General features: G+C 37.2%; 1 protein-coding gene across 2 annotated transcripts in view; it reads right to left on the bottom strand.

Annotated features, from left to right (window-relative positions):
• The window catches only part of DDX46 (DEAD-box helicase 46), a 50,000-nt gene extending 30,010 nt beyond the window's left edge, over positions 1-19,990 (bottom strand). Inside the window, exons 1-12 of one of the 2 annotated variants that reach the window (XM_061151332.1) lie at positions 19,805-19,990; positions 17,397-17,585; positions 15,648-15,791; positions 12,004-12,100; positions 9,361-9,526; positions 6,867-7,018; positions 5,984-6,097; positions 4,046-4,211; positions 3,215-3,335; positions 2,465-2,640; positions 1,422-1,543; positions 27-105 (exon numbers count right to left, since the gene is read on the bottom strand). In XM_061151332.1, coding sequence (XP_061007315.1) covers positions 27-105; positions 1,422-1,543; positions 2,465-2,640; positions 3,215-3,335; positions 4,046-4,211; positions 5,984-6,097; positions 6,867-7,018; positions 9,361-9,526; positions 12,004-12,100; positions 15,648-15,791; positions 17,397-17,585; positions 19,805-19,821 — 1,543 coding nt within the window. In that variant the 5' untranslated portion in view covers positions 19,822-19,990. The remainder of the gene's footprint in view (positions 1-26; positions 106-1,421; positions 1,544-2,464; positions 2,641-3,214; positions 3,336-4,045; positions 4,212-5,983; positions 6,098-6,866; positions 7,019-9,360; positions 9,527-12,003; positions 12,101-15,647; positions 15,792-17,396; positions 17,586-19,804) is intronic. The other variant, XM_061151331.1, reaches the window with a different exon arrangement.
• Positions 19,991-25,770: the final 5,780 nt, after the last annotated feature.

The raw sequence follows: 25,770 nt of genomic DNA, 5'->3' as shown, positions 1-25,770 counted from the left end.
AAAACAAAAACCCATCCCCAACTTACCACTATTAGCTGCTAACATGTCAATCATTCGACCAGGTGTACAAACAATAATTTCAGCACCTCTTTTCAGCTCAGCAATCTAATAAAAAAAGATGAAATTTTATACTCTATCACTAATACCTCTTCACAGACTTGAAAATACTGCTCTAGGTCCTTGCAGAGCTCTATAAGATAAGATAGCCAGGTCTGATTAGAAAACACCAAAGCCTCTTACTTAATTCTTTGGAATGTGGGAGAACTACTAAAGGAATAGGTAGCAGCAACAAGACCACATGGTGCTATAACGCTGAAATCAATGAAAATCAGAGATTTTTACCAATTTTAATTTGACACAATTCCTCAAAACCAAGAAAGGAAGACGAGAGAGCAAGAAGTAAAGAAATGTAATAGGTCAATGGTTTTCAAATTCAGAGTTGTTTCCATTAATGAATTACGAAATCAGTTTAAGTCACAAACTGTTTTTGAAACAAAGTAAAATGGAAAACACTATGTTAAGATACCATAAAACTTTGACTTCTATATAAATATGCGGCATGTACCAGCTTACTTAGTAACTGTATTTCTTAACTATAGTTTATGGCCAAAAAAATGACAAAGATAAACTCAGAAAACTAAGTGCAACATTTAAAAATAGCACTGGGATAACAAAAGCAAATAGTCCCAAAATGTATCTAAAATCTAAGAAGATTAAGTCCTTAAGAAGGGTTTTCGGGTTAAATATGCTCAGAAAATGTCATTTATCCCTTTTGCCAGCATCACAATATGCACTAGCTTTTTAACAATTATGCAGTCTTGCAGGAAAGATTTAATTTTGCAGTTTAACATTTCCAAAACTTAATCTGACCAGCTTTTTTTCCTTCTTCTAGTTAAAGCAAAATATCTGATGGCTATCATTCTTTAGAAGACACATAGAAAAATGCCAAGTTAAAAGATTAGAGTGAATGAAGGTATGTTTAAATAATTCTCACTAAAATCATTTAGGAATGCAAATGAAACTCTGATATTAGTATATCGCACTCAACACCACCTTTTAATGATGTAACTTAGATTAAAGAATAAATGCTGATCCAGGAATCATAACACCTCAGTTCTAGGACAAAGTCTTTTTAAAAGTTGAAGACTTCAGTCAACTTAACCTTTCTGAACATCTGTTAAATGAAAAAACTATCTGCTTCCTTGAGCAGGGAAAGGTGAAGAAGCATGGTAAAGCTAAGATATGAATATTACTCAAAAATTCTAAAATATAACTTTAACATAATTCATTCTTATTATCACACTTTTTAAGATTTTAGAAGCAATCATCATAGAAAACACTAAAACAAAGAATCACTTTTACATTATTAAATCATTCAATTCCAAAAAACCAAAAAAACTGAATGTTCCTTTTATACCTACCTGCTCACTGATTCCTGTTCCTCCATAAACACAGACCACTCTAAGGCCCAAGGTCTTCGAAAACTTCTTACATTCTTTAGTAATTTGTAAAGCCAGTTCTCGAGTTGGAGTCATGATGACAGCTGAAAAGATAAATATGTCAAAAGCCTAACCACCAAAATTCTTGAAGCTAATCTTTGAAGTGCTAAATGTAACCTCTGCAATCAAGTTCAGAGCTTAATCTAATTTTTGTTTTAATTTGTTTTATGTACCTCTGAAAATCCTATTTCAGAAGTTTTATAATAGCAGAGACTGTGGTGAAGGATAATTTTAAGTAGATTTTAAGAACATGCTATAAGAAGATAAATAAGAGTTAAATGCCTTACTCAACCATCAGGAAAATACTTGGTTGAAAAGAATGCAAATCAGTCTCAACTGCAAATCACAGAGCAAAGATAATCAAGTGACTCACTGTGCTGCAGAGCCATGCCGTGGCTTCCAGAAACAACCTTGGTCTGAGGGGCACAGACAGAGGAGAAACATACTGTGCCCTCTGTTGCCAAGAGAGGAGCTGAAGAACTTTTCAAAACCCTATTCAAATTTGGAGAAGAGATCTCTGCCAAATGAATCAAGAAAACTGAATCTGAAGACCTGATCCTGAATGAAATGCTGGCACTACAGCCTTTTAAGGCCAAAACAAAAACAAAAATACACTTCCCTACAATCTTCTATGTTGAGTTTATAGATCCACTCATATGGGCTAAGAACAAACCTCAACATAAATAAACAGATAGATGCACGAGGATTCTACCTGTCAAGTCAGAGTTTAAAAACTGAGCTGTGCCAGGAGAGGCTGTTTTTGTACTTCTGAGATGTCATTCCAGAGCTCTGAAGAGTCTCACTCCACCTGCTGGTAAGGGGAAATCAGCCCCAAAGTGCCAAATTTATAGAGGAACTGTACATAAAGACATCTTTATTGATATACTTATTACAAAGCATCAGGTCTTTCTGATTAACTGACAAAGCTGTTATATGAAAAAATAGTTTAATGAAAGGAACTGTACCTATTGGCCCCTCTCCTTCTTCTAAAGACCTCTGATCCATGATGTGTCTAAACATGGGCAACAGAAAGGCAATGGTCTTTCCACTTCCTGTCTTGGCAATACCAATCAAATCTCGTCCAGACATTATCGCAGGAATCGCCTGGGTTTGGATTGGCGTGGGCTTTTCATAACCATGCCTTAAAAAGCAAACCATAGGAAGACAACAATAAGGACTGTGGTGATCTTTGGACTCTCAAACTGTAAGTTTTCCAAAATGTATATCCATATAATGAAATTTTTATTTGGAGAATAAAAAGAATGAAGTACTCAAACATTCTACATCATGGATGATGTAGAAATATTTGAAAATACTATGCTAATTGGAAGAAGCCAGTAACAAAGCACTATATATAAGCAGGATCTAATTTATATGAAATGTCCAGAATACACAAATCTATAAAAAGAAGTAGGTAAGAGGCTGCCTTGTGTGGAGAAGAGAGAAAAATGAATACTAATAGATCAGGCCTCTTTTGGGTGATGAAAATGTTCTAAAATTAGATTATGGTAATGACAACACAACTTCATAAATATACTGAAAATCATAAACTAAAGGGTAAACTTTATAGTATGTAAATCATATCTCGAGAAAGCTGTTTAACAAAAATCAGTATTTTCCATCAGAGTAAAGACATAAGCAAAGGAATTATTTGTGTAACAGGTTATTTTCAGTAGCAAGATTTTGAAAAATGTGGACAACTGCTGAAGACTTACTTTTTGAGAGAATTTAAGATCTTCATAGAAATTCCACACTGAACCCAAGATTTAATTGGTTTGGGGCAACCTTTCCCTTTGACAGTAATGCCTTCCATTTCCAACCGAAATACATTAACCTCTACAAAACAAAATCCAGATTAAAAACTCTTAAATATTGTTCTATTAGTGCCCTCTACTTTTCAATGAGGCATGATAAGATTAAGAATCAATTCTTTTTTAGTGTTCCCAAAGATAATTCCATATAAAAGCTCCATGACAATGCACTGAACAGCTCTGACAGACAAAGTGACTACTGTTGCAACCAACTAGGAACAAAAGAAACACCCTAATTTCTACAACTTGGCTTTTATTTTGACTTAAATTCTAACAGCAATAAAAGAACAGTGATTCACAAGTAATACAACCACTTGTTCTTTAAGCAAGGGTTGCCCATATCATGCTTTTTCTGTCAATATCACACAGATTCATATTGGTTTGTAATTCTCAAATAAGAGAAAAACATAACAATACTCTACTTGCTAACTTCACATGAAGAGTATTTTCACCCCTAAAAAGCTCAACTACGTAAGCCAAACTAATTTTTGCTCATTTTTTTAAATGTTTCCCCAAACACACTAATTTCTAACTATTCCTAATCTTTGCAGATGTAGTCTCACTCTCTAGAATGACTTCTCATGTTCTAGTTCACTCTCATTTCTTCAGGTAAGTCAGGCACATTTCTCCTACTCATCCGTCAACTCACAGGCCTATCAACATGCCTCCCAGGCAAGGTGAAGTGTATTTCCCCCTGCCCCCACAATAATCGATAAATGAATAAACAAATTTTACCCTCTTGAGACATTTTTGCCAATTCTGGAACTTCAACATAAAAGTTTTTTCTGAATGGTTCATATTCAATTTTTCCATGATCCACTGGTTCTAGAAGCTTTCTCTGCTTTGTCTGGTAACCTGTAAGAGCTGTCTGAAGATCAACTTCTTCCTCCTCTGAAGAATACTGTAACAAAAAGAGAGAAATTAGGAGCTAAATCTATTACTATCTTCTATGGGAAGAAATATTCCTAACTTTAAAAATGTTCCACTCCTAGAAAACATTCTCTTCCTCTTCCTTTATTTTCTGAACTTTCCAACTTAGCTAGTTTTTTTTTAGTTTTTCTTTGCCATTATAGAAAGCTACAGTAACAGCATAAAGCTAAAACAGAAAACAAACTCTAACACAGCTTTAATGAAGTTCTGCTATAGTTTTCTCTATATAGATCATTACAATGAATGTTAATAGTAAAAAATTTCATTCTGTCACTTCATTTCTTCTCTCCCTATTCTATGTCTGGGATGTCCTGATGAGGGACAAGGATGAATCAAAATTTGGCCTACACATGTGCAGCAATACAGATGAACCTAGAGAACATCATACCATGTGAAGTAAGTCGGAGAAAGACAAATATTATATCACTTAAATGTGGAATAAAAAAAAATAATACAAATGAATTTAAAACAGAAACATGCGGGGAGCCGGCCTGACTGCTCAGGCCCCTTCTCGGCCCTGAGAGAGATCAAAAGGTCCCTCTCTGTCCCGCCACCCCTGATTTGTTAAAGTGCAAATTGGCCTTTCTCACCTCCCTCAAGGAAATCGCTGCAGCCACCATTTGCCCATCTTCCTGACTCTGATAAGATTATCGGGCTCCTGTGAATGGCTTATGTCTAGGTAGTCTTTACCTGATTGTAAGAACCTGGTGCCATGCTCTGCTGGAGTTAAGATAAAACTCCTGAGCTAAAACTAGTGTCTGCAGTTCTGCACGTATGCAAGTCTTTGATCTAAAATTTGGTGAATCCTGTTAGTATATATATGTATGTTACCCCTCAATAAAGTCGTCGGAATCAGTCACAAGCTGACTCCGTCCCTCTCAACCCCATCTTTCTTAGTCTTTTATTTCTCAGGTGCTGTGGTGATTGCGTCCTCGACCTGTTCATCTAGCCGGCAGGCCGGGCAGAAACAGACTCACAGACATAGAAAACAAACTTTCGGCTACCAAAGGCGAGTGGGAAGGGAGAAGGATAAATCAGGAATGTGGGATTAATAGACACAAACTACTATACATAAAATAAGCAACAAGGATTTACTGAACAATGCTGGAGACCTGGGTTCAATCCCTGGGTCAGAAAGATCCTGTGGGAGAAGGGAATCCCTATCCACTCCAGTACTCTTGCCTGGAGAAATCCATGGACAGAAGCCTGTGGCCAGTCCACGGGATACCAAACAGTTGGACATGAATGACTAATATTTTCACTTTTCACACTTTCAAAGGGAATTACATGCAATATCTTGTAACAACTTACAATGAAAAAGAATCTAAAAATATGTATGTGTGTGTATAACTGAATCACTTTGCTGTACACTTGAAGCTAACACTATACTGTAAATCAACTATCCTTCAATTTAAAAAAAAGCAGGTATACAAGAGGTCAAAGAGGTTAAAATGTTCTACCAGTTTGGATATCTGGCTACAATACTGTTGAGAAAAGCAAGAATTTCTCCTAAGAGTAAACTGCGTAACTGAAAAGCACACCTCCATCAATACTTCCTTATAAATACTCATAGGGTGGTATCACGTGCTGTGTGCTCAGTCATGTCTGACTCTGTGTGATCCCAAGCACCGTACCCTTCCAGGCTCCCTTGTCCATGGAAGTCTCCAGGCAAGAATACTGGAGTGGGCTGCTGTTTCATTCTATGGTATCATGAACAAAGTAAAAAAATTAAAGAAGAATTACCTCCATGGCATCCTGGTCATTCTCCATTAGCTCACCTTTCTTCTTATCAGAATCTACAACTGCTTTTTTGGTTGTGACAACTGTGACAACTTTCGTGACTGTTGGACCAGACTTCTAAAAAAGAATGTAAAATATTTTGCAAAAGTTGAAACACAAAGTATAAACCAAATGAAACACAATGATAACTGTAACAATTTATAATTTGAATTAACTTAGTTGTAGTGACTACCAATACAAAAACAAACAGTACCCCAGTTTCTCCTTACCGACTTACTTAAATTTAAAAATGTAATACAATAGCATTATATTTCCTAACACATTAATACATAGGTAATTGGGTATGTAGTATGTAATTTTATATATTTAAAAAATACTAGTAAATAGTACTTTTCACTCATTCCACAAACCAAATACTATCCCAGGATCTTAAGATGAATCAATAAACAAAACAGGTAAGATCACTGCTCTTGGGAAGATTTTAGAAGGAAAGAAATAAGGAACACACACACACAACATTGAATTATACAATTCATCAAAAGGTAATAAATTCTATTAAGAAAAAGAAAACCTAGACTAAAAAGGATCAGGAGTATAAATGATGGGAGTGTTGGAAAAGGACCTACTGAGAAAGTAACAAGTAAGCAAAAACACTAAACAAAGATGATAATAGTAATGATGACTTCTAAAGGGACATTTGCAGTTAAAATTTGCTAGTATCTCTGCTCTTTAGAAAAAGTACGGACACTTCTGAGATGCAGAAGAAACAAAATCATTAACTTTATAAAGCCATGCAAGTCAGTAGTAGGTCAATGCAAGAATGAATTCAAGTTATTCAACTAAGAATATAAATCTTTAAAAATAAAATAGGAAAAGAATCCCATACCTTTTCATTTCCCCCACCACCTTTCACACTTCTCATATTAAACTTTTTTACTTCCTCTTTCACTTCTTCCATGTAAGCATCTAATGGATCTAACTCTTCACCCTCCATTTCATTTCCTTCCTTTTCAGCCTCTGCAGGATCATCTTCATCATCTAAAATATCAGAACACACTTTGAATATGCGTTTCAACAGGGAATATTTCACAATCAGACCACAACCCTACTATTAAAGCCTTTTCTTTTAACTACCCAAATACCCTCCTTATCAATTAACCCAGGCACAATACAGTTAGAATACTCATACTGGCAAGGTTTTAAATCAAATAAATATGAATAATACTAATAATAAAAGAAATAAATGATAAATCATTAAACTGAAAAGAGGAAGAAACACTAACACGTCTAAAAAATGGATCTCTGATATTATTTTACAACTACACTAACAGAAGCAAAACTAAAAACTTTGCTAAAAGGATGTGTTTATTTCTCTTCTTTCAATCACTTTTCTTTAATCAGAGGAAGAAAAAATTAATAGCATATTCTAAAGACAATCTCGTGTTTTTTACATAACTATCATCAGGAGAGCCTGGTAGGCTGCAGTCCATGGGCTCACAGAGTCAGACACAACTTAGTGACTGAACAACATCATCACCATTTAAAGACATAATCCATTAATCCATTCAGAACAAAACACTCTGCTGAACTTTCACAGAAAATGAAAAATTTACAGGGATTTTCACAAAAAAAAAAAAAGGAGCAAAATTCCCTTTTCCTATTAAATCTCATTACTCCACTTAACTAACATCTTACACATCAAAATCAGTTGTGAAGTTGCATTTAGTTGTATTGAGCAGCTTCAGCTGCATTCAACAAATTCTGATAAATTCTCTTTTCATTTTTATTCTGCTACAAATATTTTCTAATTTTCCTTATTATGATTTCTTAGATACAACCATCATTTAAAAGTGGACAATTTCTATCCAAATACATGAAGTTTTTAAAGTATCCTTGATATTAATTTCTCATTTTGATACTAATTTCTCATTTAATTGCTTTCTTCGTTGCAATCACTCTCTGTTTCTTCAGTCTCTTAACTTTATTAACTTTTTTTTTTTTTAATTGAGACTTTCAACGATTACGTCAAAGTTCTCTCTTGGTAAATGTCACACTGCACTTGAAATATGTGTTATTTTCAAGTATCTTTTGATATTGATTTCTAACATAATTTCACCATGATAAGAGAACAGACTGTATGATTTCACCACATGTTGACCATGAAATTTTTGCACCTTGCTTTATGTCCCTGGATATGTTCCAGTGTCTCTTGGTTCACAGTCTATGGACACTTGAATAGAATTTGTATCCTGCTTCAGTGTGAAAACTGTAAATCTTAATTATGTTTAATTGGTTCATAGTGCTTTTGGGGTCTACTGTATCCTTCTACTTTTCTATCTATTCATTCCATTAACTTTTCAGAGTTTGATACTGAAACTCCAACTAAATACCTTAATTTATCTACTTAAAAAATAATTGTAAAAATAGTGGAAATATATGTAACTTTTTTCTGTATTTTCCAAGTTTCCTATAAATGTACTATCATACTTTCATAATTAAAAAAAAAAAATCAAGATGTGCAGGGGAAATGCTGCTCTTCTAAGTTAGGGAAAAAATCAGAGGGACTTGGAAACATACCTTTAACTTACCTTCACTACTAATATCTGAAGAAAAAAATTAAAGAGCTATTTACTGACTGCCCATAAGCATCCAACTCTCCACTCTAAAGTAAAATCAGTGATCCTTACTGAACGCTACTCTACAATTAAAATTTTAAAGTAAATATGAACAGGGGCATTGAAAAACCTCAAAATAAATCTAGTGACTCCACTTCTAGGTATAAACCCAAAAGAACTGCAAGTTGGGATTCAACCAGATATGCACACACCAATACTCAAAGAAGCATTATTTGCAACAGTCAAAAGATGAAACAACTTATATATGCAACAACAGATGAACAGGTAAACAAAATGTGGTATATACATAAAACGTAATACTATCCGACTTAAAAAGGAAGGAAATTATGATATAGACTACAATATGGATGAACCTGGAAAACACTTTGCTAAATAAAATAAGCCTAGTCACAAGACAAACATTACACGATTCCACTTATATAAGGTACTTAGAATAAGCAAATTCATAGAATCAGAAAGTAGATTAGATGTTATTAGAAATGAAGAGGAAGGGGAGGCAGGGTAGAGAATTACTGTTGAATAAGGCAGGGGTTTTGTTTGGAATGATGACAAAGTTCTGGAAAAGTGGTGATGGCTGCACAACACTGAATTTGCTTAATATCACTGAACTGTACACTTAAAAAATGGTTAAAATAGTAAACATTATGTGTATTTTTTCACAATAAAAAATGGTCTATTACTTAATAATCCTAGAATATTCTACATGAATTGTTATTTAGGCTATTAGCAAACAAATGAATATACCATCATCGTCTTCTAAACTCCATTTTTTCCCTTGTTTCATCTCTTCGATTTCCTTTTTCAGTTCCCCTATGTTTTCCATGGCCTTTTTACGTTGCTCTTCTCGCCATTTTTCTACTCTTTCTTTTCGCTTTCTCATTTCTTCTTCTAGCTTATTCTGGTCAAAGTTCTTGGGGTGAAAATAAAAAATAAAGAGAAGAAAATAAGGATCAACAGTTTTACTCCTACTGACACTCCAAATAACTTCTTCAAAGTATCAAAAAAGAAAAGGAAAAACAGGTGTCTACACAAAACTCCTAAATTCTGACCAGATTTAGATTACACATCTTTTAAATATATTAAGGAATAAACTAACAAAATGAAATCACAATGAAAAGCATCTTCAACTAATAAAGCAGAAAAGTGAAGTCGCTCAGTCGTGTCCAACTCTTTGCGACCCCATGGGCTGTAGCCTACCAGGCTTCTCCATCCATGGGATTTTCCAGGCAAGAGTACTGGAGGGGGTTGCCATTTCCTTCTCCAGGGGATCTTCCCAACCCAGGGATCGAACCCTGGTCTCCCGCATTGGAGGCAGATGCTTTATCCTCTGAGCCACCAGGGAAGCCAGACAGACTTCAAATACACTAACTTACTCTCCTTTTAGTCACTACCAATATGCACACATGAATTCAACTTCTCCCTCAAAGTGGAAACTAAAAGAACTGGCAAGCAAAGTTCCCTAATTTTTACTCTCAACTGTAAATCCTTTAAACTTCTCCAAGGCTGCTTCCATGAGAAGGATTTTTTTAATCACAATTTTCTATTTCAAACGAGTGAATAAATGAAAGTTATTTATCAAATCATTAAGAAGTTCTGATCTTTTAGCCTTTAGGTCTAAGTTTCCTAGAAACAGCCTAGGAAAGCTTGCCTCATGATTATCAACAATACTCTTCAAAGGAAAGACAAATCATTTTCACAGTCATAATCAAGGACTTAAAAGATTAAGCATCATAAAAATCAAAATTTTATACATGCTACAATTATATAAATAGGTATAGAAACACACATGTAAAAAAACAATCAAAGAAAATACTATTAAACTGCAATGATGATGGCATTTAGGTATCTAGAATTACAGAGAATTATTTCTGACTTTCCAAGTATTTTATAATATGGTTTTACTTATATTTTTAAAATAAATTTATTTCTTAAACAAACAAAACCTTTGTCCCTGAATTTACATCCTTCATAATTCCATACTCTCTGAAGATGAGCCCCAGAAAGCTTATGCTTTTTTCTCAAGGTCACAGTCATTCCATAGTAGAAACTAAAGCAGAAACCAGACCTCCAGACTTCTTGTGTTAATTTCTTAGATAACCTGCTCAGCAAGCAGATCCCTTAAAAAAAGAACCACTAAAAAACAAAATTTGACCTCAAAAAAAAAAAAGGAAGTGAAGCTATAATATATTATAAAATGGGCAAAAGATATGAATAGGCAATTCAAAGAAAAGTGCAAATAGTAAATAAACTTAAAAATGCCTTAATTATTGGTTTACATTATGTTCATAGCACTTAAAAATATTTACTCATGTTTAAACACATGTAACTCAAAATAACAAGAAATCAATTACCTCCTGTAACATTTGCAAAAATGAAATTTCAAAATGCCCATGTTGGCAAGAATGTGTAAAATCTTAATTTTCACAATGTTTCTGGAGGGCAATTTGATACTATCAATCAAAATGTTAAATCTTTAGATCCAGCCCTCTGGATCTGAGTCCTCATCCTCCAAATTCAACAAACTGGATCAAAAATATGCGGGAAAAGAAAATTCCAGAAAGTTCCAAAAATCAAAACTTGAATTTGCCCTAGGCTGGCAACTGCTCACATAGGATTTACATTGTATTTACAACGATTCACACAGCATCTACATCATATTGGGTATCACAGGTGATCTAGGGATGACAACCTATGCAGGGAGGATACCTATGGTTATACTAAGTCATTTTATATAAAGGACTTGAACATCAGAAGGTTTTGCTATCCAAAGGGGTCCTATAACCAATCCCCCTCCAATACTGAGGGAAAGCTGTATACCCACTGACAAAGTAATTTATCTTACTGGTATTAATTTACCCTATACTATATTCACAGAACACATGTGTACTAGGATTAACCTACCATTGTTTATAACTGTGAACTAGAGAGGGCCTAAATACCCATTTACCTTTTCTTCAACAAAACACTATGCAGGCATTAAAAACAACAAGCACTACCTATGTAAACAGCTACATAAAGATATTCAACATTTAACAAAAGGAAAAAGAAAAGTATTCTACCTCTTAAGTTAGAATCTTTGTATACTGCAATTTATTATTCTTAAGACCTTATATATTGATAAAGTAATTCATAATTTAAAAGCAACAAAAAAGCAAGGCACAGAATAGTGCATATGGTAATGATCACATTTTATATATAAAATTAGATAATGTGTATAGATATGTAACTTTCAGAAAAATGTTCTCATGGGGAAAACTATCATTTTATATGTATTTTACAAATTTGCTATCATTTACTTAAAAATAAAACATACAGCATTAAAACCAAAAACCAGTCACTACAGAAACAAATTCAATACCATACTATTTTTTATGTTAGTAAACATACACCAGCATCCTTTTCTTTTTCATCCTCTTTGTCATCTTTGTCTTTTTTCTTCTCTTTAGAACTTTCCCCACTATCTGTTTTCTCTTTGGATCTAGACCTGCCAAAAAAAAGAGAGGGGGGGGGACATCATCTATCTGTTTTTGGAAACACTCATTTTAAAACACTTAGACTTGTATTTTACTTTTTAAGTAAGAAATAAACTTCCAAGGCTCAGGAGAATTTTTATATACTGTTAATAAGCAATTTGGAAATACAATGAAGAATTAATCTCATAACACTAATTGCAAATATTACTCCATATCTGAAAACTGACCAAAAGTAAATTGGACACAGCATGTAAAAATTATTATAAAAATCTAAATAAGAAATTAAAAATGTAACAAATGGAGAACTATACCAAAACATTTAACAGTATAAGACAACTGATATATGTAATATTTCAAATCCCAACAAATTTGCATTTTTGACCTTACGTATGGCATCTAAAAATGAGTTAAATTCCTTAACTGTACTATAATCAAATTAGTTGACCTTTCCCCTCCTTTATGATTAGTGTTTTTAAGAGGGCTTCCCTGGTGGCTCAGTGGTAAAAAATCCATCTGCCAATGAAGAGGACATGGGTTTAGGGAAGATCCCACTTGCCACAGGACAACTACACCGGTGAGCCATAACTACTAAAGCCACAGCATCTAGAGCCCGTGCTCCACAACAAGAGAAACCACTGCAGTGAGAAGCCCGCACACCACAACAAACAGTAGCCTCTGCTCACTGCAATTAGAGAAAGCCCACGTGCAGCAAAGACTCAGCATAGCCATAAATAAAAAATAAATAAATCTTAAAAAATAAGGCACCCAGAAATTTTTCCAATTTTGATGAAGATACCCAGAGGCAAAGAAGATATTCTCCAGCATCAACTTCTAAAAATAGGACTGGCTACCTCCTTCTCTGCGCAAAAAGCATTTCCAAACAGATTAAAAACCAAATAAGATGGCAAAGCTATAAACTTTTAAGTAACCATCTTATTTGGTTTTTAATCTGTTTGGAAATGCTTTTTGCGCAGAGAAGGAGGTAGCCAGTCCTATTTTATCAAAGGATAGCAAATGTCCCTGACACCATTTATTGGAAAAATTTTTCCCCACTATTTATGATGTCACCATAGTCATTTATTAAATGATCTTATCTGTGTAGATTTGATTGTAAGTTCTTTATAAGGTTTCAGTAATCTATTTGTTTACCCCTACAATAAAGCCACACTCTTGATTTCTACAACTTTATGACAAGCCTTGATACCTGGTAGCGAAAGTCCTTATATCTTGTTCTTTGAAAGTGCTTCCTAATTTTATAACCAATCTGTTAAATACTTTTCTATTCATGTTTGCCAAGAACTTTTAAACATTAATATATGTTGAAGTTAATAAGATGCTTTTCCTGAATCTACTTAAGTAACCATGACTTTTCTCCTTGAATCTTGGATCACACTGATAGAGTTTCTAATGTTAAATCAACTTTCCATTCCTGGTATAAACCCAACTAGTTTATGATTTGTCTTATCTTTTTGACATACTGTTAAAAGCAGCATGCTAATCTTTTATGTTCAGACTGAGTACAGCCTATAATTTTATTTTTTCACACTGCCCTTGTCAGGTTTTCCTCATCCTTTTATTAACTGCCTTCATTTTATGACTGTTTCTTCCTTCTAAGTCTTTGTTCCTCAAAAGTATCATTACAGAGTAAAAAGACAAATCAGACTAAAATATTTGCCACTCATATAGCAAAATACAATTATCTGGAATATTTAAAAACAAAAACTTCTACATATTAATTTTTAAAGAGAGAAACAAACCAATAGGAAAATGAGAAAAAGATTTAAACATGTATTTTTTTAAACATGTACTTTAGAAGAAGTCTGAATGACCAAAAAATATATGGAAAGGTGTTCAACTTCACCAGTAATCAAAGAAATGCAAATTAATACCATAATGATATTTTTATTACATGTCTATCAAATAAAAATTTAAAGGAATGACAATATCGAATACTGGGCATGAAGGGACACAATTCTCTAATACTGCTGGAAGTGTAATTAGTATATACTACTTGGAAAGCATTTGGGATTACTTAGTTAAAGTGAAGCTATGTTTACTCTGTGACCATGTAACTTCACTCCTAGATATACACCCAAGGGGAACTAATACACATGTATATGCTAATATGCTTAGTTGCTCAGTGGTGTCCAACTCTTGAACTCGGGTCTCCTGCAATGCAGGTGGATTAAGTGCGGTCTGAGCCACCGGGGGAGCCCATTCACATGTATACTAGGACACATATACAAAAATGTTCATAATAGCCTCAAAGTTAAAACAACTCAAACATCCATCTCAGCAGAATGGATAAATACAGTGGTAAATTTATATCACAGGGCTTCCAAGATGGCTCAGTGGGAAAGAATCCATCTGCCAAGGCAGGAGACCCAAGAGACAAGGCTTCTATCCCAGTTCAGGAAGATCCCCTGGAGGAGGAAACAGCAACCTGTTTCAGTATTCTTTCCTGGAAACTTCCATGGATAGAGGAGCCTGGCAGGCTATAATCCATGGGGTCCCAAAGGGTCAGACACGACTGAGCACACATATTTATACCACAAGACAGTGGTTCAGCAATAAAATAAACTAATGTTATGAGCAACAGAGATAACTCTCAAGGTTTAGCAAAAACACAAAAGAAGACATTGCTCATTCACGTAAAATTAAAAAACACATAAACCTAAATCATTCTTTTTCCATTTATAAAGAAGCAATTAGGACACTACTAACACCAAACTCAGCAGTGATTTTATCTAGCAAGTAGAAAGCTGGGTTAGCAGAGGGACATGCAGGGCTTCCAGTGGGATACAGACAATGTTCTATTTCCTAACTTCGGTGGTGGTTACATGAATCTTGCTTTACACTTATTTAATAAACTGCATGTTTATATTTCATTCATTTCTCTGAATTTATATTTTAAAGTTAAAATTATCCCAATGGGCATTATAATACTGACCTGATAAAAGTAAAATTTAGAAAGTAAATAAATGAGGAAAAATCTTCATAACCAATATGAAGAAAACATAAACAAAGCCATATATGCCAGTACACCACTTTAGAAACAGTAATAGGCAAAGAACAAAGCATTAACAAGAGAAATATAGAGTAAACATATTATGTCTAATAGATATAACTAATATCTCAAAATTCAATAGTACTAACATCTTAAGGAAACATGTCGATTTAACTTACACAAGCAAAGTTCACCCACTATGAACAGCAGCTCAGCAACATAAAAATGTTATTTTTCAATCAACAGTAGAAATACTAAGAAAATAACTTCAAAGAAAAAAACATAGTTCCCACAAAGATGTATATAAAATGTACTTCTGATCATTAACAGTAGGTATCAAATGAAGGAACAATGCATTATGAGTGTTAAAACTAACAGAATTTAGGTATCTTCTAAAAGCACTACAAGCTTTATAACTTATTGAAATAAAATTAAGCTAACAGCTCATGGTAGCAGCCAAATTCAGCATTTACAAGGATTTTTTTTTTTTAAGTGTAGGAAGAGAGTTAGTTCCCAACCTGCATGATAGATACAACCAATGTTAACATTACCTATTCTCAGCTTTCTTGCTTTTATTGCCAGGACTGGAAGATCGGGATCTTCGGCCTCGGCTTCTACTCCTTGAACGTCTCCTGTCCCGACTTCGAGATCTTCTTCGTTCTCGACTTCTATCTCTCTCTCTACTTCTGGAACGCCTGCAAGGGGGACACGTTTCATTTATTCTATGACCAAGTAGAACTTCTATTTCAAATCATGGTTTCTGCCTCATGTTGAGAGAAGCTTCTAAATTATTACCATTGTTAAAGACAGATTTCAATTAACTATCAAATCAATTTAACAGTAAAGCCAATTCTTACAAGTGGTCAATGGGAAAAATGAGGATACTAATTTCGAAATGATGTTCATTGAAAAACGGAGGAAATATGTAGTAATAACTGCCCGAAATCTTTGACCTATAGAACAAAATCTAAATTTCAAAGACAGCTGAAATCTCAGTATAAGGATGGGCAGAATGGGGCTGTGGAAAGATTACAGATACAAAAATTAGGGGATAAGAATGTCTATCCTGGCGCTGCTACTAACTAGTGACACACACAGGGTAGATGAACTCTCTGGGTCTGTTTCCTTATCTATATAATGCAGAGACATCACCAAATAATCTCAAAATCCTTCTTGCTCTAAAATCTTGTAATTTTATTTTCACATCAAAAAGAGACCAAAAAAAAAAAAAAAACCAGTTAAGAGACCAAATCTTATATGGCACTTACTAAGTACTTGACTGTATTGTATGAAACTGTTCCTGAGGCCACATAATATAAAACTGAGTAAGTTAATACTATCCACATTGTTATGGATGAATATTTTTCCTAAGAACCAATATCTCAAAAAGATAAAAGTTCTTTCTGAGATCAGTTCACAGCACCTGTATTAACTGTGTCTTCTTTCCTATTTTAAAGAGAAACTTTATTAGAAAACTTTTTTTGGCATGTGAGATTATTTTTATTTAAAGACTGTTTTTCACCACCAGGGAAGTTACAGATGCTTGGGTGGTACCAAGGAATATTTAATCAAGCATAAGTTTTTAAAAACTAGGATGTTCTTTGGTTAAATCTAAAAAAATTCTTTAAAATCATTTAAATTAAATTTAATCATTAAATCATTTAAAAATGATTTAATTAAAATCATAATAATAAAAACAAAACCATTAAAATCATTAAATCATTTAAATTCATTTCAAACAAGTGGACATGGCTCTGTTCTGTTCTCCCTTCTCCAATCAGCTCTAGTGGTGGCTCTGAACACGTGGATCGGCTTTCTTGGGACAGGATTAGATTAGAACTCCCTCAATGACATATTACCTCAACTTTTACTTCTTTTTTTTAAACCTCTCCTGGGGGCTTTAAGAGTTCTTTGTGGTGTTGCACAACAGAAACCAACAGAACATTGTAAAGCAGTTTTTCTCTAATTAAAAAAAAATTTTTTTTAAGTTCTCTTTGGATTACAAGAAATACCACCTAACGTTTACAAACTTAAAATACTGTTTGACCAAAAAAAGAAAAAAAAAAAAAAAAAAACTGCTTGACAGTAGAAAGGGGGAAAAAAAACACTGTTAGAAAGATTTTGTTCTAGGCAAACCACTTATGTACCTAATCAAATCAGCTGGGATTAAAACAGACAGCCAGCAAACAGACCACCAAATTCTACCACCAATTAAAGGGACCACCAAAACTTTTAAAAGAAGCATAATTTAGCTGAGAAGGCCCAATTTATCAAGAGTTCTTTGGAGATTAGTGTCTTACCTCAGACGCTTCCTGTCTCTGGACCGAGATCTTCTTTTATCCCTGCTACGAGACCTCTCTCTCCTCCTATCTCTATCCCTGCTTCTAGACCGTCTGTCATCTCCACGTTTACTTCTTTTGTCTGAGGGTGAACGACTTCTAGATCGACTTCCAGAGCGTCCCCGTGATGCTGATCGCTTCCGATAGTGGCTAGAATATTAAGTTAAAGATTAAGCTTAGCAAGCACACTTAGCCTCTATTACATCTTATTTATTTTACTGTTTTCCCTAAAAGTCTCAGCAGATAAACACTGAAAGGACTTTTTACAGATCAACTTCTTTAAAATTAGAGGGGAAGAGTGAACCCTTCTGCTACAGCACATGTAGAGAGGAAAAACTGTTAGAGAAGCAAGAACAGTAAGCAAGAGACCTAGTTCCTGCTTTTGAGGCTCAAGCAGCTTTGTGCTCTGGTAAAGGAAGAGAAGACAAGTTAAAAAAAATGAATAAGTCAATACAATGTCATTTGGAGCTATGGAGAAAAACAGCTGAGAGTAGCATGGTAGCCAAATATGGAGAGTTTTATAGGCAGTTATCAGGACAGTCTTTTTTTTTCTTTGAGAAGGCTACTGCAAGACTTTGTTACTATTTTTATTTTTATTTTTTTAAGTTTATTTATTTATTTTTGGCTGTACTGAGTCTTCATTGCTGTGCCCAGGCTTTCTCTAGTTGCACCAGAGGCTACTCTTCATTGCAGTGAGGGCTACCCTTTGTTGCTTTGAGCAGGCTACTCATTGCAGTGGCTTCTCTTGTTGTTGAGCATGGGATCTAGGCACTTGGGCTCAGTAGTTGCGGCTCACAGGTTTAGCTGCTTCACGCATGTGGGATCATCCTGGATCAGGGATCGAACCTGTAACTCCTGCATTGCAAGGCAGATTCTTAACCACTGGACCATCAGGGAAGCCCCAAGCATTACTATTTTTAAAGCATTACTCTGGCTGCTGAGGAGAAAACAAACCTAAGAAAGGTGAGGGCAGAAGCAGGGAAAACAGGTAAATAGCAAGCAAGTCAGAGACAGTGGTGGCCTGGATCAGAACATTAGGTGTAGAGCTGTTGACAAGTATCAAAAGCTGGGTATTGGGTATTTTAACAATTAATTAAATGTCAAGTACAACAGCAAATCTCCTGCACAAGTTAGGGAAGGCAGAGCAGAGGGGGAGAGGCCTAAGGGATGGAAGGGACCTTCTTGGGAAGGGCCCTCAAGGACTCATTTTGAAAGCAGTAAGAATCAATGGACATGAGAGCATGGAAATACATAACTTTATGTTTATTTCAGAAGTATCATTCTGGCTGCAGTGTGGAATCAGTTAGGAGAGCAAGATCAGAGGAAGATGATGGAGATGTAGCAGTCTGAACAATATATGATTAAGGCCTGAATTAAGTCAGGGGGAGCAAGAATGGCAACAGAGTGCAGAATCTAACTGGATGTAAACACTGAGAGAAGGATGAGTCAAATAAATACCACTTCCAGGTTTCCCACCTGGGTGACCAGACAAATACCAATGCTTTCACGGAGATTTCAAAGACTTTTAAATAAACTTTCCGTAGTTATGGAAACTCTTTTTCCAGGTAAAAGAATAAACACTTTATAGATTTGTTAAATTTCATTGAGCTCTACCCTTAAGCGTTGCCCATTTCCCTGAAAGTTAATTATACCTCAGTAAACTACTACTACCTTACTTATTATTTACATCCTACATATAAATTATCTTTCAGGAACCGCTAAATATTAACCAAATGTGTACATTAAGATAAAGATCTCAAGATCCCAAACCAGGGAACAATATAAACTGTTTTTGAAAAGAGTTCTAATAAGAGCTCCCAATTCTCAGTTTTAAAAGGATAAAAAACACATAACAAAGAAATCTGAGATCTATCTACAGAGTAAATGTCTATGTCACAAGCATTTATTGTAGCCCAATAAAAGCCTAGTCATGTACAAAGTTACGGGTGTTGTAAAAATGTATGACCACACGCTCCTTTCAATTAACTTAAGAAAATATCCCGCGCTCACAAAGAACTAAAGAAGCGATAGGAATCAAAGATACGGTCCAAACGCGAAGTGGTGAGAAATTCACTTGGGATCGCCATTGAATGAGGAGATCTGGGTAAGCTCCGCGGAAATGGCGGGATCTCTTAGAAGTCCTGGAAAGGTATTCCCGCTCCAGGGGCTCGAACCGGCCGACGGCAGGGCAGGGGAACCCTGTGCCTACCGCGCACCCAAGTGCAGCCACTCGCCTCAGCAGAGGTCCCCCAGCCCCTCCAGCAGCCGCGGGCAGCGCCGGCCACACGTGGGGTAGCGCTAGCCAGGCCGGGCCCCGAGGCCACCTCGCCTCCCGCCTGTACCGCTCGGCGGTCGGCACCCCGCCTTACCGTGACTCCCTGCCCATACCGCCTGCTGCGGGAAACCGGCGCCCTTCGGAACCACGCGCAGGAGAACCGGACAGATTAGGAGGCCGCACCGCCCTCGGCACGCCGGGAAAGGGGCACCACTAAGAGGCGGCCGCAGCCACAGCGGCAGCTGCCATCCGAACGCGGCCAACGAAATCAAGACGTGCTGGCGCCAGAGGCAGGAAGGAAAAAGCGGGCCGGAAGTGGTTGTCACTCCACACCGCCCCCTATAGGCTGGAGGCCGCAAAGCACCGGCTACGCGAAAATTGCCTCCGCTGAGTTTTCCTTGCATAGTCACGGGAGCCCGCCGGTCTGGTGCGGTAGTGGGCAATGCCTCAACCTTGCAGACCTTGGGAGGGTCTTTCTCACTAGCACTGAAGCCCCATAAAGATCCCCGAGCTGTCCCAGGAAGTATACTGACATCTGCTTTAACCTGAGCTAAGTGATGCTACCAACATTTCAATTCACTCTCATTCATTTATATATTCATTTATACATATTGTTACGTGTCAGGCATGTTCTAGATTCCAATGAGCTTTCAATGTAGTGGCAGACATGAAGTGAAGTGAAAGTTGTTCAGTCGTGTCTAACTCTTTGCCACCCAAGGGACTGTAGCCCGCCGGGCTCCTCTGTCTGTGGGATTTCTCAGGCAAGAATACTAGAGTGGGTTGCCATTTCCTTCTCCTGGGGATCTTCCCATTCCAGGGATGGAACCCGGGTCTCCTGCATTGCAGGCAGATTCTTTACTGTCTGGGCCACCAGGGAAGCCCAGTGGCATACATAGACATTAATACAAACACTTGCAGAAGTTTTACAACAGCAAAGAGATTCTACCATAAGAGCAGGATTCAGAAAAAGAGTTCCCTGAGGAAGTGACCTTTGAAGTAAGATTTGAAGACTCAGAAGGAGTTAACTCCGTGAAGAGGAGGATGAGCTAAATATCTGTACACAAGATTATAATGGCTCTCTTGGCAGCATTCCAGTGCTTCCAATACAGAGGTCCAGGTTGGGATCCCTAGTCAGGGAACTAAGGTCCCACATGCCACGAGGAGCCACAAAAAAACAAAGATTATCATGGTTCTTAACGTTGTCTGCACTTGGGAGCTTAAATATATACATATGGATGCTTGTGTTCCATTCTGATATTCTGATTTAATTGGGCTGGAGTCCCTCCTATGCATGGGAATTTTCAAGCTTCTCAGATACTTCTGAAGTACAATCCAGTCAAGGTGGAGAATGACTCACCTATTGGGACACACACTGAAATGTTGAGTTGTTTTAGCAGAAATCTATAAAGGAGTTGGGGACAGGCTCTCATTTACATGTCTCTGAACTATTTTATGTTCTTACACGTGATAGAAAAGTTCCATATCTTCACTGTGGCAATCATTGCATGGATGCATGTCAAAATTCATTGAACTGTACACTTTATGCTTTTTTTTTGCCATGCCACAGCCGATGGGACATTTTAGTTCCCATCCAGGGATCAATCTGAATCCCCTGCAGTGGAAGCACAAAGTTCTAACCACTGGACAGCCAAGAACTTCTCTGAACTATATGCTTTGAATTGGTGTGTTTTACTGTATGGAAATCTTACCTCAATAAATTTGAATTTTTAGAAAATGAAATCAAGAAGTCAAGACCCCCAAGACAGGCTTCTGCCCTTCATCTGTGATTTGCTGACCACTTGTGGCAGCAGTTCAGCCCACACCAAGGGTAAAGAGAGCCTGAGCCAGTATGTGACAGAATGGACATCACGGAGTCTGGTATCAGAGCCACTGTAAATTGTTCATATTTGGGCCGAAGGTTAAGGAGTGTAGGTTTACGTCTAAAAGAAATAAGAAGATGTAAAGATGTAAACTGTGGAACAGTGAAAAGTGGTCAGATTCTGGATGTATTCCCCAGGCAGCTTTCCAAACATGAATTGATAAAAAGGATGTGAAATGCACTGGTAAGGGGAGGAATAAAGATGACTCCTAGGTTTTGAACAGAGCTACTGTGGATTGTGGTGGATTTGTGGAGATGAAAAAGGCTTGGACACAGCAGATTTGGTGGGAAAAGGAGAGAAAAATCAGTGTTTCTGCCTACCAGGTATCCAGAAGATGATAATGGCTGAAAGCGAATGTGTGAGTTTGGAGTTCAAAGGAGAATGAGATTGGAGAGATAGGGATCATACTTTATAGAACGTATAATACAGATCTTCCTTGACTGAGGGTAGGGTTGCTTCCTGATAAATCCATGCTGCTGCTGCTGCTGCTAAGTCTCTTCAGTCGTGTCCAACTCTGTGCGACCCCAAAGACAGCAGCCCACCAGTCTCCCCCGTCCCTGGGATTCTCCAGGCAAGAAGACTGGCGTGGGTTGCCATTTCCTTCTCCAGTGCATGAAAGTGAAAAGTAAAAGTGAAGTCGCTGAGTCGTACCCAACTCTTAGCGACCCTATCGACTGCAGCCTACCAGGCTCCTCCTTCCATGGGATTTTCCAGGCAAGAGTACTGGAGTGGGGTGCCATTGCCTTCTCCGGATAAACCCATAGTTAAGTTTAAAATACTGTAAGTGTTAAATACATTTAATATACCGAACCTACCCATCATCTTAGCCTACCTCAGTTCAGTTCAATTCAGTTGCTCAGTCATGTCCGATTCTTTGCGACCCCATGAATCGCAGCACGCCAGGCCTCCCTGTCCATCACCAACTCCCGGAGTTTACTCAAACTCATGCCCATCGAGTCGGTGATGCCATCCAGCCATCTCATCCTCTGTCGTCCCCTTCTCCTCCTGCTTCCAATCCCTCCCAGCATCAGGGTCTTTTCCAATGAGTCAACTCTTCACATGAGCTGGCCAAAGTACTGGAGTTTCAGCTTCAGCATCAGTCCTTCCAATGAACACCCAAGACTGATCTCCTTTAGGATGGACTGGTTGGATCTCCTTGCAGTCCAAGGGACTCAAGAGTCTTCTCCAACACCACAGTTCAAAAGCATCAATTCTTTGGTGCTCAGCTTTCTTTGCAGTCAAACTCTCACATCCATACATGACCACTGGAAAAACCATAGCCTTGACCAGACAGACCTTTGTTGGCAAAGTAATGTCTCTGCTTTTTAATATGCTGTCTAGATTGGTCATAACTTTCCTTCCAAGGAGTAAGTGTCTTTTAATTTCATGGCTGCAGTCACCATCTGCAGTGATTTTAGAGCCCCCAAAAATAAAGTCTGACACTGTTTCCACCGTCTCCCCATCTATTTCCCTCGAGGTGATGGGACCAGATGCCGTGATCTTAGTTTTCTGAATGTTAAGCTTTAAGCCAACTTTTTCACTAGCCAACCTTCAAACGTGCTCAGAACTGACACATTAGCCTACAGTTGGGCAAAATCATCTAACACAAACCCTATTTTATAATAAAGTGTTGACTATCATGTAGTTTATTGAGTACTGTACTCAAAGTTCTAGAAGGTATTGTAGGTCATCATAGAACCGTTCAACTTCAGCTTCTTTGGCATTAGAGGTTGGGGCATAGACTAGGAGTACCTGTGACATTGAATGATTTGCCTTGAAAATAAAGAGATCATTGTCATTTTTGAGATTGCACCCAAGTACTGCATTTCAGACTCTTGTTGACTAGGAGGGCTACTCCACTTATTCTAAGGAATTCTTGCTCACATTAGTAGATATAATGGTCATCTGAATTAAATTCGCATTCCAGTCCATTTTAGTTCATTGATTCCTAAAATGTCAATGTTCACTCTTGCCATCTCCTGTTGGACCACTTCCAATTTACCTTGATTCATGGAACTAACATTCCAGGTTCCTATGCAATATTGTTTTTTACAGCATTGGACTTCACTTCCATCACCAGTCACATCCACAACTGGGCGCTGTTTTCACTTTGTTTGGTTCTGTCTCTTCATTCTTTCTGGAGTTATTTCTCCACTCCTCTCCTGTAGCATATTGGGCACCTACTGACCTGGGGAATTCATCTTTCAGTGTGCTATCTTTTTGCCTTTTCATACTGTTCATGGGGGTCTCAAGGCAAGAATATTGAAGGGGTTGCCATTCCTTTCTTCAGAGGACGACATTTTGTCAGAACCCACCATGACGTGTCCATCTTGGGTGGCCCTACACAGCATGGCTCATAGTTTCATTGAGTTAGATAAGACTGTGGTCTTATCTGTGATCAATTTGGTTAGTTTTCTGTGATAGTGGTTTTCATTCTGTCTGCCCTCTGATGAATAAGGATAAGTGACTTATGGAAGCTTCCTGATGGGAGAGACTGACTGTGGGGAAAATTGGGTCTTATTCTGATGGGCAGGGCCATGCTCAGTAAGTCTTTAATCAAATCTCACCCTGTTCATTTAACCTATATTCAAAGTATATCATGCAAAGTACCGGGCTGGATGAAGCACAAGCTGGAATCAAAATTGCCACAAGAAATATCAATAACCTCAGACATGCAGATGACACCACCCTTAAGGCAAAAAGCGAAGAGGAACTGAAGAGCCTCTTGATGAAAAAGAGTGAAAAAGTTGGCTTAAAACTCAACATTCAAAAAACTTTAAGATAATAGCATCCGGTCCCATCACTTCATGGCAAATAGATGGGGAAACAATGGAAACAGTGTCAGACTTTATTTTCTTGGGCTCCAAAATCACTGCAGATGGTGACTGCAGCCATGAAATTAAGATGCTTGCTCCTTGGAAGAAAGCTATGACCAACCTAGACAGCATATTAAAAAGCAGAGACATTACTTTGCCAACAAAAGTCCATCTAGTCAAAGTTATGGTTTTTCCAGTAGTCATGTATGGATGTGAGAGTTGGACCATAAAGAAAGCTGAGTGCTAAAGAATTGATGCTTTTGAACTGTGGTGTTAGAGAAGACTCTTGAGAGTCCCTTGGACTGCAAGATCAAACCAGTCCATCCTAAAGGAAATTGGTCCTGAATACTCATTGGAAAGACTGATGCTGAAGCTGATGTTCCAATATTCTGGCCACCTGATGCAAAGAACTGACTCATTTGAAAAGACCCTGATGCTGGGAAAGATTGAAGGTGGGAGGAGAAGGGATGACAGAGGATGAGATGGTTGGATGGCATCACCAACTCAAATGAACAAGTTGAGCAAGCTCTGGAACTTGGTGATGGACAGGGAAGCCTGGCGTGCTGCAGTCCATGGGGTTGCAGAGAGTCAGACATGACTGAGCGACTGCACTGAACTGCACTGCACTGCAAGTTAAAAGCAGAATGGCTTATGTGAATAAAACTTTTAAGTGGATCATCATGGAGTGGCAGACTGGGAGCTGCAGCTCTCTGCCACTGCCCAGCATCACCAGAGAGTAGTATACTGCAGATGGCTAGCCTAGGAAAAGATCAAGATTCAAAATTTGAAGTACGGTTTCTAACAAATGTGTCACTTTCACATCATCATAGAGTCAAAAAATTCTAAGTCAAACCACCCTAATTCAAGGTCCTTCTGTACCTGGTATCTGAAGCCAGGGAACTGGATGAGGCCATGAAGGACTTAGTGATAAAGCTGGAACAGATTTTTCAAGTCACTTTCTCAAATTTCTTAAGTGAGGCCACTGAGTCGTGGGAAACAAATTCAATCCCAGACCACTGATCTTTTGGAATCTAAACTGGAACCAGAACTCAGGTATCTGATACCCAGGCTAGAGTCCTTTCCCAGATACTTCATTTCTAACTCCCTTTTAAGAGATTACATTCACATGACAATTCTAACTGGCTTTTTATGCCACAGGATATGCACGGTAAGTTTACAGAATTTATGTGTCCTTGAAGAAGTTACCTTTACCTATTAGCAGAGGTGAAAGAAGTAATTATAGTCCACTATGTCTCCAATACATCACTTATTTAACAAACTAACCTGGCTTCCAAAGCGATTTTGATTCTAATTACCCTAGACCTGAATCTCATAACTCTCGTTTTTAGTACCAACTTTGTGTC

This window comes from Dama dama, chromosome 9, assembly GCF_033118175.1.
Source record: "Dama dama isolate Ldn47 chromosome 9, ASM3311817v1, whole genome shotgun sequence".
Lineage (NCBI taxonomy): Eukaryota > Metazoa > Chordata > Mammalia > Artiodactyla > Cervidae > Dama > Dama dama.
Note: the sequence above shows the minus strand (reverse complement) of the source record. Positions and strands in the feature narration are given on the sequence as shown.